The sequence below is a fragment of the Xiphophorus maculatus genome, chromosome 22 (assembly GCF_002775205.1).
Source record: "Xiphophorus maculatus strain JP 163 A chromosome 22, X_maculatus-5.0-male, whole genome shotgun sequence".
NCBI classification, from domain to species: domain Eukaryota; kingdom Metazoa; phylum Chordata; class Actinopteri; order Cyprinodontiformes; family Poeciliidae; genus Xiphophorus; species Xiphophorus maculatus.
Genome location: NC_036464.1, coordinates 12,983,268 through 12,994,058, shown reverse-complemented (window position 1 = coordinate 12,994,058; position 10,791 = coordinate 12,983,268). Strand labels below are relative to the sequence as shown.

General features: G+C 39.8%; 1 protein-coding gene across 1 annotated transcript; it reads right to left on the bottom strand.

Annotated features, from left to right (window-relative positions):
* Nucleotides 1-2,306: 2,306 nt before the first annotated feature.
* LOC102223853 (dorsal root ganglia homeobox protein-like) lies at nt 2,307-9,435 on the bottom strand. Its single transcript, XM_023327864.1, has 7 exons — nt 9,289-9,435; nt 9,079-9,158; nt 8,229-8,329; nt 7,748-7,849; nt 4,472-4,644; nt 4,025-4,137; nt 2,307-3,928 (listed from the first exon to the last, which is right to left on the bottom strand). The coding sequence occupies exons 2-7, from the start codon at nt 9,134-9,136 to the stop codon at nt 3,555-3,557; spliced, it is 921 nt and encodes a 306-aa protein (XP_023183632.1). The 5' UTR covers nt 9,137-9,158; nt 9,289-9,435; the 3' UTR covers nt 2,307-3,554.
* Between the last annotated feature and the right edge of the window lie 1,356 nt (nt 9,436-10,791).

The following is a 10,791-nucleotide window of genomic DNA, read 5'->3' as shown; positions in this document are numbered from 1 at the left end:
ACCCTTCTGCTGTGTTTCTTGCTCTTTATATTGCTATTTGTTCACTAATGTTCCCTAACATTCCTCTATTTATTAATTAAGTGAATTCTGAAGACACCTGGTTGCACTGGACTTTGTTTGGGATAATCAAACTAAATGTGAATAAATGAAACACACACCACACTTTTTGGGTTTTATTTGTAAAAAAAAAAAAATCAATCCACTTTATTACTTTGAGTTGGTCTATCTATCATCTAAAATCTCAATAACTGAGCAACACTGAAGCTTTTGGTTGCACTGAGGCAAAATGTGAAGGTTTCTGAATAACTTTGCAGTTTGTGGATATATTTTAACAAGATCTTGGCTTTTCGTGCTATATAGAAACACTTCCAAGAATTTAGTTTTCACACCAACTCCCCGCCAACTGTAATTAAAGACTTATTGTCTGATCTCCCTAACTACAACCTTCCTCACCCCAATAAAAAAAATACCATAGGGTACAGAAAGGGGAGGAACTGTACCTCCCTCTTTAACTCCCTTCTTCCTCCTCTCCAACCGCCCGCTGCTATAATAGGAGATCGCTGCAGCGGATTGCTCTCTGGGATTGTTGGCGGCGGCTGCAGAGCTGCCCGGGTGGGATGATGGACACACACACATGGGCGTTAATGGAGACACACTTGTTCACGTATGCATGCACAAGCACACATACAAGCTCAGAGTGCAAGAGGAAAGGCTGAGGCAGTAGAATAATCGCTCTTCTCCTTTTAAAATATCAAATAGCCTACGTCCATTTCTAACTAATTAAGAAATTACTTTTCATTGATGATTATTTGTTTTACCTTTTCCTTTTTCTGTAAAGCACTTAATAGTATGCTATGCAAATTTTATTAATGTCATAAAGCAAATAAAAAAAAACGTGAAATAACCTGCTGACTGTCTCCCTTTTAAATATTCAGGTTTCCCGGAGAAGCCTGAGATTCGCTCACGAAGTACGGACAGGATTCCTGCTCACTGAGTCCCTCTAGTGGATAAAATAAGTCACAAATCTAAAAAGATTTCACTCTGCAGAAAATGCTTTTTTGAAAAAGCATGTCAGGTTATTGCACCTTGCAGTTCTGCATCCCCCTTTCTAAATAGTTTTAGTGAGAAGCCACTGAGCCCTGCGAGCATTGATCACAAACGCTGATGATGCTCCTCCCTGGGCTGAGTCAGGAGAAAGGGAGAGCTGTGGTTATGTGGCAGACAGTAGACAGGCACATTACTCGCTGCATTAAGATGTGCTTTGTTTGTATAATCTCCATTCAGATATGAACTCCACTGATTCTAATTGATTGTGTTATTGATCAGCTCTGTTGCAGGAATTAAAAGCAGAGATGATGTGTTAGTAGGCCATTTTGGGGCCTTCAGAGGAACAGGCCTGACTGCGAGTACGGAGTTATGTCTAACTTAAAATTTTGTGCAAAGATTTGCTGGGTCTTCTCCAGTGTGCGGAGTCTCTGTTTGTAGATGCAGATGGTTGCGTGAGCACATTTTACTGCTTCTTTGCAGGACAAAAAAAAAAAATATTTCATTACTGCAACAAAAGAAGCCCATTAACTGCAATGTAAGAACAGAGTTCAGCTGTTGTCCCCCAGCATTCACAGTGTTTGTCTGCTTTTCTGGACGCTCTCCAGCTAATTTGATATAACAATGCTCGGCAAAACATCCCCAGGACTTTTTTTTTTAGGTGACAGAGAATTATCAATGATGCCACATGCACAAGCTGAATGTCAACAACCAACTTGACTTGTTTATGAAATATTAAAGCGGTGAATTATGGGCACCATGCAGAACTTAATGATGATCGGAGTCATTATGACTCCAGCTTCCTTTGTTTTGGCAAATGATTAAATTCCACAGCTACTGTAGTCAATTTTGGGGAGATTGAATGTGTTTTTTGGTGCCTTTTGTATGAGGTCTGCTATCCAATCTGCCACATTGTGAAGTGAAGCTGATTTATTGTGTTATCGTTAGCTGCCATGTCACTCGGCTTAACATGGTGGCTCTCCCATTGACTTAAAACAAAACCATTATGTGAGAACAAGATGTTTTCAGTGAATCCAATAGAGTACCTGCGACAGAAACCAAACATGCACTGATAGGCATCTCATGTTTAAAACTTTAGGTTTTTTTTTCAAACTAATCAAACCTTTTTTCTGGGTTATCTGATGCTTCGGTAAAATGAAAATCTTATCGAATCTTGAAGTCCGGTACATGAATGCATCACTTTATTGTTATAGCTGTAAGATATTTACAACATGCACACACAATGGAGTTATAATAATAATAATAATAATAATAGTGAACTGAGAATTGTGAGTGCTCTGTGTACAATCTGGTACGACTTCTGACATTATCTCCCTCTACCATGTCACGGGTGGGGGTGTCTCCTCATCAATTATTGAACCGGTACTTCATGGTAATACATAATTTCCCATCAATTATTCACGATAATGTGTGTGTAGTTTACTTAATTGTGTTATTGACTATCAAAAGTAATTTCCTGGAAATCCTCAAGGACGCAAATTGAATCAGGCAAACTACTGGCCGTTGTGCTCTGCAGTTAAGTACAATCAGTCCGATCAGCTGACCCCATTATTCAAGAGATGGGAAAAAGAGAAGGTGACAAACATGTGGACAGAAATTTTAAATTCAACATAATTAATAGAATAAACTTCTTTTTTTTTTAATGGTTGGAATTTATTTAAAAAATGTTTAGTAGCAGGAACAGAGGGCGTTCCTAAAAGTAAATAAATGATAAGTGTCCTCTCCCGGCTTTAAGAGTGGCTCATAAATAATGTATCAGAACAGATGGCTGGAGCGAGAGGCAACAGGAGAGGAACATGAGTGACTACATCTTTAATTGTTTTAAAGAACATGTCACAACAGGACTGGTGTGTTCCCTGTCTGCTGCCACTACAGATGTGCTAACAGAGAGCGAGGGATAACTGAATACACACACTGACAATGTCAATTACTTTTTCTTTTTTTTTTACAAGGAGCACAGCTGATTATTACTAAAGTGCACTTTCACTTTAAATTAATTTTAAAAAATCAATGGAAATCATTGTTTTGTGTCACTGCTGACTTAAAAAAAATATCGTCAGTCCTACCATCATTTTATCTTTATAAAATGATACACTCTTCATGCACTGACATTCAAAATGTTAGCAACGGTCCCCACAGGATTATTTAAATTCACATTATCAAATAGGCCTCTGCGTCATACATAATGCATCTATGTTATAGATAATATAGCCCAAGAGTGCATGTAGATGGATAAAGGTAAAAAAAAAAAACACAGTCTTGTCTTTTCAAGCGTAATAACAACCCAGTTATTCAGCGTTTCTCACAAGGATACGTTACAATCAAATAAATACATTTATGTTTGCATCCATACAAAACGTCTGTCCCAGGATTTTTCTGGAGTCAGCCAGTAGTTGTGCTTTGTTGCTCAGTTCGGAGCAGAAAAGAAAAAGAATAAAGGAGGCAAAAATCACAGATTATCAGCAACATCCACGTTTGTGTCCAGCTCTTCACTTCTTCTCCAGAGGTTCCTTGGAGCAGTGAGGATGTTTGTCAGGACTACCGCCCAGGATTGGAACTTTAGTAGCTGTGCCAGGACTGGAGCTGTCTCCCCCTCTCAGGCCGCCGCCGGGCACCTCAATGGCGGGTCCCACGGACGGCCGGACCACCCCGGCCGAGCCCACACTTGAAAGGACCCCCACGCTGGCTCCTGGTGTGGCTGCGGCTCCGAGCAGGTTGGCGGACTGCAGCACGGCCTCTGAATGCTCGCGGGCCTTCATGCGCAGGGCGGCGACGCTGGCTGTGCGGTTTCCCTGACAGCCGTAGGGAGGCAGGAAGGACAAGCCCATGGGGTCAGAGACGCAGCACGAGCACAAACCATTCCCTGGAAAATAATAATAATAAGAAGAAAGATAAATTCATAACGAGTTGCTAAAAGCAATAACAAGATCATCAGACAGGTAATGAGAATCATATTCACCTTTGAGCGTAGCGACATGTGAGAGGGCCTGGGCGTAGGTGGCAGAGTTGAGGAGCGTGCCTGGAATACATGATGGGAAAAATGGACCACCTGGACCCACCGTCCTGTTGATGCTGGAGACAAGAGACAAACTGCACCTTAATAATGCATTGAAGATTATATGTTTATTATAATAATGTACAACAGCATAACAATTAATATGATTTATAACTATTCGACATCAAGGCATAATTTATTGTCCATAATAGGGAAAATGTTATTTACAGTACTTCATGTAGTTGCAAAAACTAGTCCCATCACATATGTACACAAACAAATTCAAAATAAAACTTAAAAAAACTGGGAAAAAGAATACAGCGAGGGTCCATCAGAGATACCTATTCTGATGAATTTCCACTACAAATCTCCAGCCGTTTTCACGACATTTCTGTGTCTGTCTTCCTTTACCTCTGCTGTAACTCCAGAGGTTCTTTTTGTTTCCTGCCGTGGTCCACCGGAGACTGAGAGTTGATGCTGCGAGATGGAGTGGTGCCATCGCTCAGCGGCTCCTTCCCTGCTTCAGGTTCTGAACCCCCTCGCTCTGTTTTCCTCCACTTTGCTCTGCGGTTCTGAAACCAAACCTGGAAACCAGTAAATGTAAAGCATTAGAGACATTTTGAGGCTTTTATCCATTTTGACTGAGCATAAATATCTAACTTGTAAAGATTTTCTGCTGCAAACTATGTTAGCATGTCACAGGTGAAATATATATTATTTAAATATAGTGCAATAGACAACTACCCAAAAGATACATGTAATAGCATATAGATTAAAAACACATGCACATTACTGCAAAAATTGAAATTTGATTTGCAATAATGTAATGTGTGATAAAATATTGTTCATTCTCCATCAAAATCACTTAAAGAAATCCTCCTTGACTGTATTTAGATGAGCAAGAAGGTAACTCCAAGAAAATGCACTTTAGTTTGGTTTGTATAATCATCAGTTTTTCAATTTAAATTAATTTAAAATCAAGTTAAAAAAGGATGGAGATATTAATGACTTCCAATTTTATAATATGTGTCTTTAAGACACTGACAGACATTGCTGTCTTCAGCAGGTGTGATGTCGACTAAGAGGAACAAAAAACAGAGTGATTTTTTGGATTCTGGATGAAAATTCTTAACATTAATTTTAAAATAATAGCCAAATAATTTGGATCCAAATCTATCCAAATAAGGACAAATCCAGATCTCTCTGACAAATATTGGTATTTGTCAGAGATACCAGTTAAAGAAAGAAGCCTGAAAAATTAAAAAACATGAGAAATTTACATTATAAAAACTGAATAATTTTTTAAAAAACATTTTGAATTTGAAATATCCCAACAAATCCTCTCTTTTTTGCGTCAAAAAATAAAATAATGCATGCACTAAAAAGCTCATGGCAGAAGTCCTCTAAAAATAAGTAAACAAACAAAAAAAAACCAGATTTGACTAATAAAAATGCCTGTATACATAAAATATAACAACTGATGCAGGAAAATATTTTATGTTAGAGCAAGTTATGTATAACTGTATTAAAGATTCATTTAAATAATGACAAAAAAATTTTAACATATGTTTAACCTGCTCCATATGAAAAGCAGGATTGTGTAATTTATAAAATCTCTGTTTCTTAGAAGGTTTGTGTGGCCATCTTGGATTCAGTACTACAGATATATATATATATATATTTTTAAAAGGACCAGCTTTGTCAAATAGAGGGTTTGATAAATGTGTGTATCAAAAATTTTACATCTGGCATATAGAGTTTAAAAAGGCTTATAGCACAGCATTGTTAGGCAACACAAAGAGAAGGGAACAACACTAGACTGCATGTCTCTTTAAATATATGATCACTAGATCACTTTCTGGTCTTTTTTTTAGTTGGTCTTTTAGTAAAAGTATTTTCACATCAAAGTTATATATATATATATATATATATATATATATATATATATATATATATATATATATATATATATATATATATATATATATATATATAGTTGGAAACCTTCAAAATGACCAGGTTTGGACACGTATATACAACAAATCCTTACATTTCCTAACTTTTCTAGTTAATTTTAAAATACAAGTAGCTTTACAATTAATAAATACTTCATTAAGTATTTATTGATGGCAGCTTTAGAAGAAATTTGATCACGAGGCATAAGCCCCAGTAAACTGGCTTTGACATACATGTGATTATGACTGCGTGCCCTCATGCTGCATTATGTCTACGGACGGCCCTGTCCCTGTCGAGCATAATATTGAGTTTTGTAATCAGAAAAGCTGAATCAGATGAGCTCAGTTGGTGTGAAGTAGGTGTTTGAACCCACCAAGTGCTCTAATTTCCCACCTTCCCCTAATTTATCCCCAAAAACTTCACGTCCACACAGCAAAGAACACATATAGCCAAGTTCTTGGGATCTTAATCGACTGAAGGTCAATGCCTATAACAACATTTAATTGAGCAATTTTTCATTATCATATTTTAATGACTTCCCACTGACAGTTGTGCTGCCCGAGAGAGAGGCAGCTAAGATGAAGTCGTTTATTTCCCTATTTAGTGATTGTTTGACAACATCAGATTCGATTAGGACTTGGTTCTAGCAGGCATTAATCATGGTGTGTGAATGGAGGTTAAAGTCTGCGTGCATGCGCTCTGCATCCTCCCCATTGTGGCGGAGGGTATAAATGATGTCAACAGCCAAACAAAACGCATGCATTCATTCTGTAGAGAAAGGGACAACATTTTCGTGGCAGGACAACAATACATCCAATGGACTTATCTCACCCCTGCACCTTCCAGCTAGAAGTCGCGCCCCCCCACACGCACCCATCTCTGAATGGGCTATAATTGCTCCATTAATCTCAATTTGCTGCGTGCTCTTAATGCGGGGGAGGGCCCATTGACACTTTACAAAAAGGAGAGGGGGGCAACAACACTACAAGAGAAAGGAAATTTATTTTCTAATAATAATGTAAGTTTAATATCCCCTGCATAGTGCGGTGGATTCATGTTCAGATTTAATAATAGGAATGCGGTAATCGGATTAGGAGGGGGAATAATTTGTTTACAATCCCTAATTTACAGCGCTGGATTCCATTATCAAGCCCCGCCATTGGGTTTAAGCGATAGTAAAGATGACCCTGGGGAACAAAAAGCCAAACTATTATATTTCCTACAATTAGATCTGCTGCGCACAACAAAACCCAAAAGCAAATCTGGAATGCAGGGAAATTACATACAGGACGCCTAACTTAATTACATCTGGCCAAGTTTATAACGGCGCACATGTGCAGGGCAGGAGCCGAATATCAATTGTTACATTTTAAGTCGTGAGTGTGGGACAGTCAGAGAGAGTTTGTGGGGAATCTGACTTTCTGTCCGCTCCTTAAAAAAACAACAAAAAAAGAAAAACGAGAAAAACAAACACACAGTGTGTGTGCGTCACCGGATCTGCACGGATGATGTATTCCTGCCTCAGCAGACGCGGACAAATTAGTGCCGAACATTATCGCTGCTTAATTATGAATGACCGATTAATCAAGCTAATCTAATATTCACCATTACGTTGATGTTATTAAAGTGTATCGTTGGGATGACAGAGTGGCTTCATTTGTCCCCCCCACCCTCACTAGCCTGGTCAAACTGTGCCCGGTGACAGGACACGGCAGCCTGCATGCGGCTCACCTGCACCCTGGCCTCGGTCAGGTTGATTTTCATCGCCAGCTCCTCCCGGGTGAACACGTCCGGGTAGTGAGTCTGTGCAAAGACAGCCTCCAAAGCCTCCAACTGCAGGGACACAAAATAAGGTTGCACACAACTTTCAGTTCAATATTATACAACTAATTGAATGTTCATTGTGCGTCTTTCTTTCTTTGAAAAAACTCAAAACTTTAACCTTCTCGATCAATCTAAAACTAAATATGCAATACCAAAGAGACACGAAAATAGGTTTATTTTTTTTTTATCTGATTAGTTTGAACCGGAGAAAGACCCTCAACTTTATTGATGTCAAGGGTAAAACTCCAGTTTTAAAACTTTGCCAACTTTTCATCGATTTTTGCGTCGCAGTGAATTTTCCTTTGCTCGTATTTGCCCTATAGCCGTCAACTCGATCGTAGATCTGTCCTCATATTTGGCTGCAGAAAAAAAGAAGAAAAGTTGTTACCTGTTGTAAGGTGAATGTTGTTCTGTTCCTGCGTTGCTTCCTCCGCAAAAACCCATCGTCGAAATCAGTCGGGGCGTGGTTTCCAAAACCTCCGGAATTAACTGAGATCATAAAATAAGATTACATTTTTTTACAGAAACAGATGATTTACATTTTATAAAATGTTAGAAACAAGTTTTGTAATTCAGCTTTGTGTATGTTTTATTTTTTATTTTTTAAAGCCTATGAGGTGCATTTTGAACTAGTCTATTTGTTTTTAATTAAATAAAAAAAAGAAAGCCCCCCAAAATTGGCCAACTGGTCATATTTTGTTTCCATTTGTTTCATGAAACATTGATGCGGAGAGTCTAAAGGGAACCATGACGGACTAAGAGCCATGACACCCAACATCTGTGCCCGGGACAAAGCGGGCCCCACTGCCCCGGGGCCAAACCACCAGCGCTTCTCACTAACGCAGCCAACAAACTGCCACAAGCAGAGAGGGAAAATTCCGCTTAACCCTTTATATCCACCTTTGGAATTATGACAAACACAAAGCAGCCAGTTTTTTTTTTTTTTATATTATTTTTTAAATAAAGTAAACGATTTGAATTAGTTTATGAAGGGGAAGAAAATCGTACTACTGGAAACAGCAGCAACAGTAATAAAGCAGCAACAGTAATAACGCTTTTGCAACATTTATTTATATGATGGAAAGATAATGAATAAAATAAGGCGGCCTGCAAGGAGCAGACTGGGCGCACAGGCGCTAAACAAAACTTCATTAGTGGAAATATTTAAGAGCAGCTCACACTTTGAATGAAAACGACAAGGGAAGGGGGAGTGGGGGGTGGGGGGGCTGGAAACTCACGCGTGTTGGAGCGACAACACTCTCCGTCAAGTTGAGGCGGGCAGTGAAAGTAGAACATCCTTGATGGCGAACCTCGGAACCTGGAACACAGAGAAAAAGTTTCAGCCTCTCCCCACCTCAGACGTCCTCAGTGCTATCACTCTGATCTTGCGGCAGATTAAAACAAAACGGAGGAGACGGATTCAGAGCTGAAACCTGAACGCATCCTACCTGCAAGTGAGGATGCTGATGAGAGTGAGTTTGCGCTCTGGAGAGAGAGGCGGCTGATGCTGCGCTCCCACTGACTCTCTGCTTGGGAGTGTCCAGATCCCTCCTGCTCTCTCCTCTCTTTCTCCAACACACACACACACGCACACGCACCCCAACACACACGCACTCACGCACACAAACTCTCTCTCTCTCTCTCTCTCTCTGGGAGTGTCCAGATGTCTCTATAACTGTATAACTGTCTACACAGTGTTAAGGCTTTCAGCTAGTGTCGCAGAATCTCACGCCTAATTGGTCCTAATCGGATTATCACGGCTTTGTCTCTCTCACCCCGAACCCCTGGTGTGTGCGTGTGCGTGTGTGTGTATGTGTTTATGTTGTGTGTGGAAAGACAGAAATAAAGGAAGAGGAAGCGGGGAGACATGCCCAAGGTGCCTAAAAAAATTCATCACAAGTGATTGTTATTTCAGAGTCAGGCATATTCCCTAACCATAAACATCCACACATACCCGCTGCACTTTTTATTTGGTTCTTTCATATATTAAAAAAAGGAGGATGACTGCTTTTGGGTTTTAGATTGACTGTCGGGCGGGTTAATTGCTCGTCAGGGTGTGTTAGGGGGTCCACTTTACAAGGGCTTGCGCATGTAGAGCACTCACAAGGCCAAATTTTTGATTTTGTTCACAGCAAGGGGTCCCGCGATTTATTTCGCTTCCTCAGATAAATGATCTGCTGCGGGACCCTTTCAATTAGTTTTAAAGCGCTTCTGGGACGGCAGAGCGCAGACGCCATGCGTCTCTGAGGTGGAGACAAAATGAGGCTTCGAGAAGCAGCTGAAATTTAGAAGAGGAGTGCGGGATTGGACTAAACCACATAAAGTGCAGAAAATCCCTTCTAATGGCGCGTAATTGGTTCTGTAATATCATTACAGGCGGATAATGGCCAGTTACAGGGCCCCGCGCTATTAAGGGTTTCCCTGGCGTGCAGCGTTTATGTTATTAAAGGGGGAATATAATGATATTTTAGTTATTAAATGCGCGTAATTAATTTATGCACCACTGAAAATAAAGTTGTTATTATGACCTCGGTGAAGTGCGTGGAGAAAATTGAAATCAAATAAGAGTTGATAACTTTATCCCAACATTTGGTCTAGACTACTCTGACAGAAGCGCAGGGCTGAAGTGTGATTGTTTTCTGTCAGCGACTTTTCTCTGAATCCCCCGATGATTATTCAAGCGCCTGTAACGACATTACAGAGCTCCGTGTCAGCGGGCAGGATTTTTTGTTCCTTTTTTTTTTTTTCAATTAGACCCACTACTCTTGTTAATTTTGTGACCCGAACTAGGACCTGCACCTGAAATTTCTCAGATAACTTAAGAAATCATTATTTCTACAGTTTTCCGATATGCTGCACAACCAGAGGCTGATCTTCATAGGTAAAATATGGCTCACTGCTCAGGGCGCTATAGATTAGGGGACACCTCAAGCACTCATAAAAAAAAAGTT

Coding starts and splice junctions, on each gene's coding strand:
- LOC102223853 (XM_023327864.1), bottom strand. CDS start 9,136: ATGTTCTACTTTCACTGCCCGCCTCAACTTGACGGAGAGTGTTGTCGC. Junction 8,330..9,078: donor GTGTTGTCGCTCCAACACGC/GTGAGTTTCCAG, acceptor TTATGATCTCAG/TTAATTCCGGAGGTTTTGGA. Junction 7,850..8,228: donor CAACATTCACCTTACAACAG/GTAACAACTTTT, acceptor GTGTCCCTGCAG/TTGGAGGCTTTGGAGGCTGT.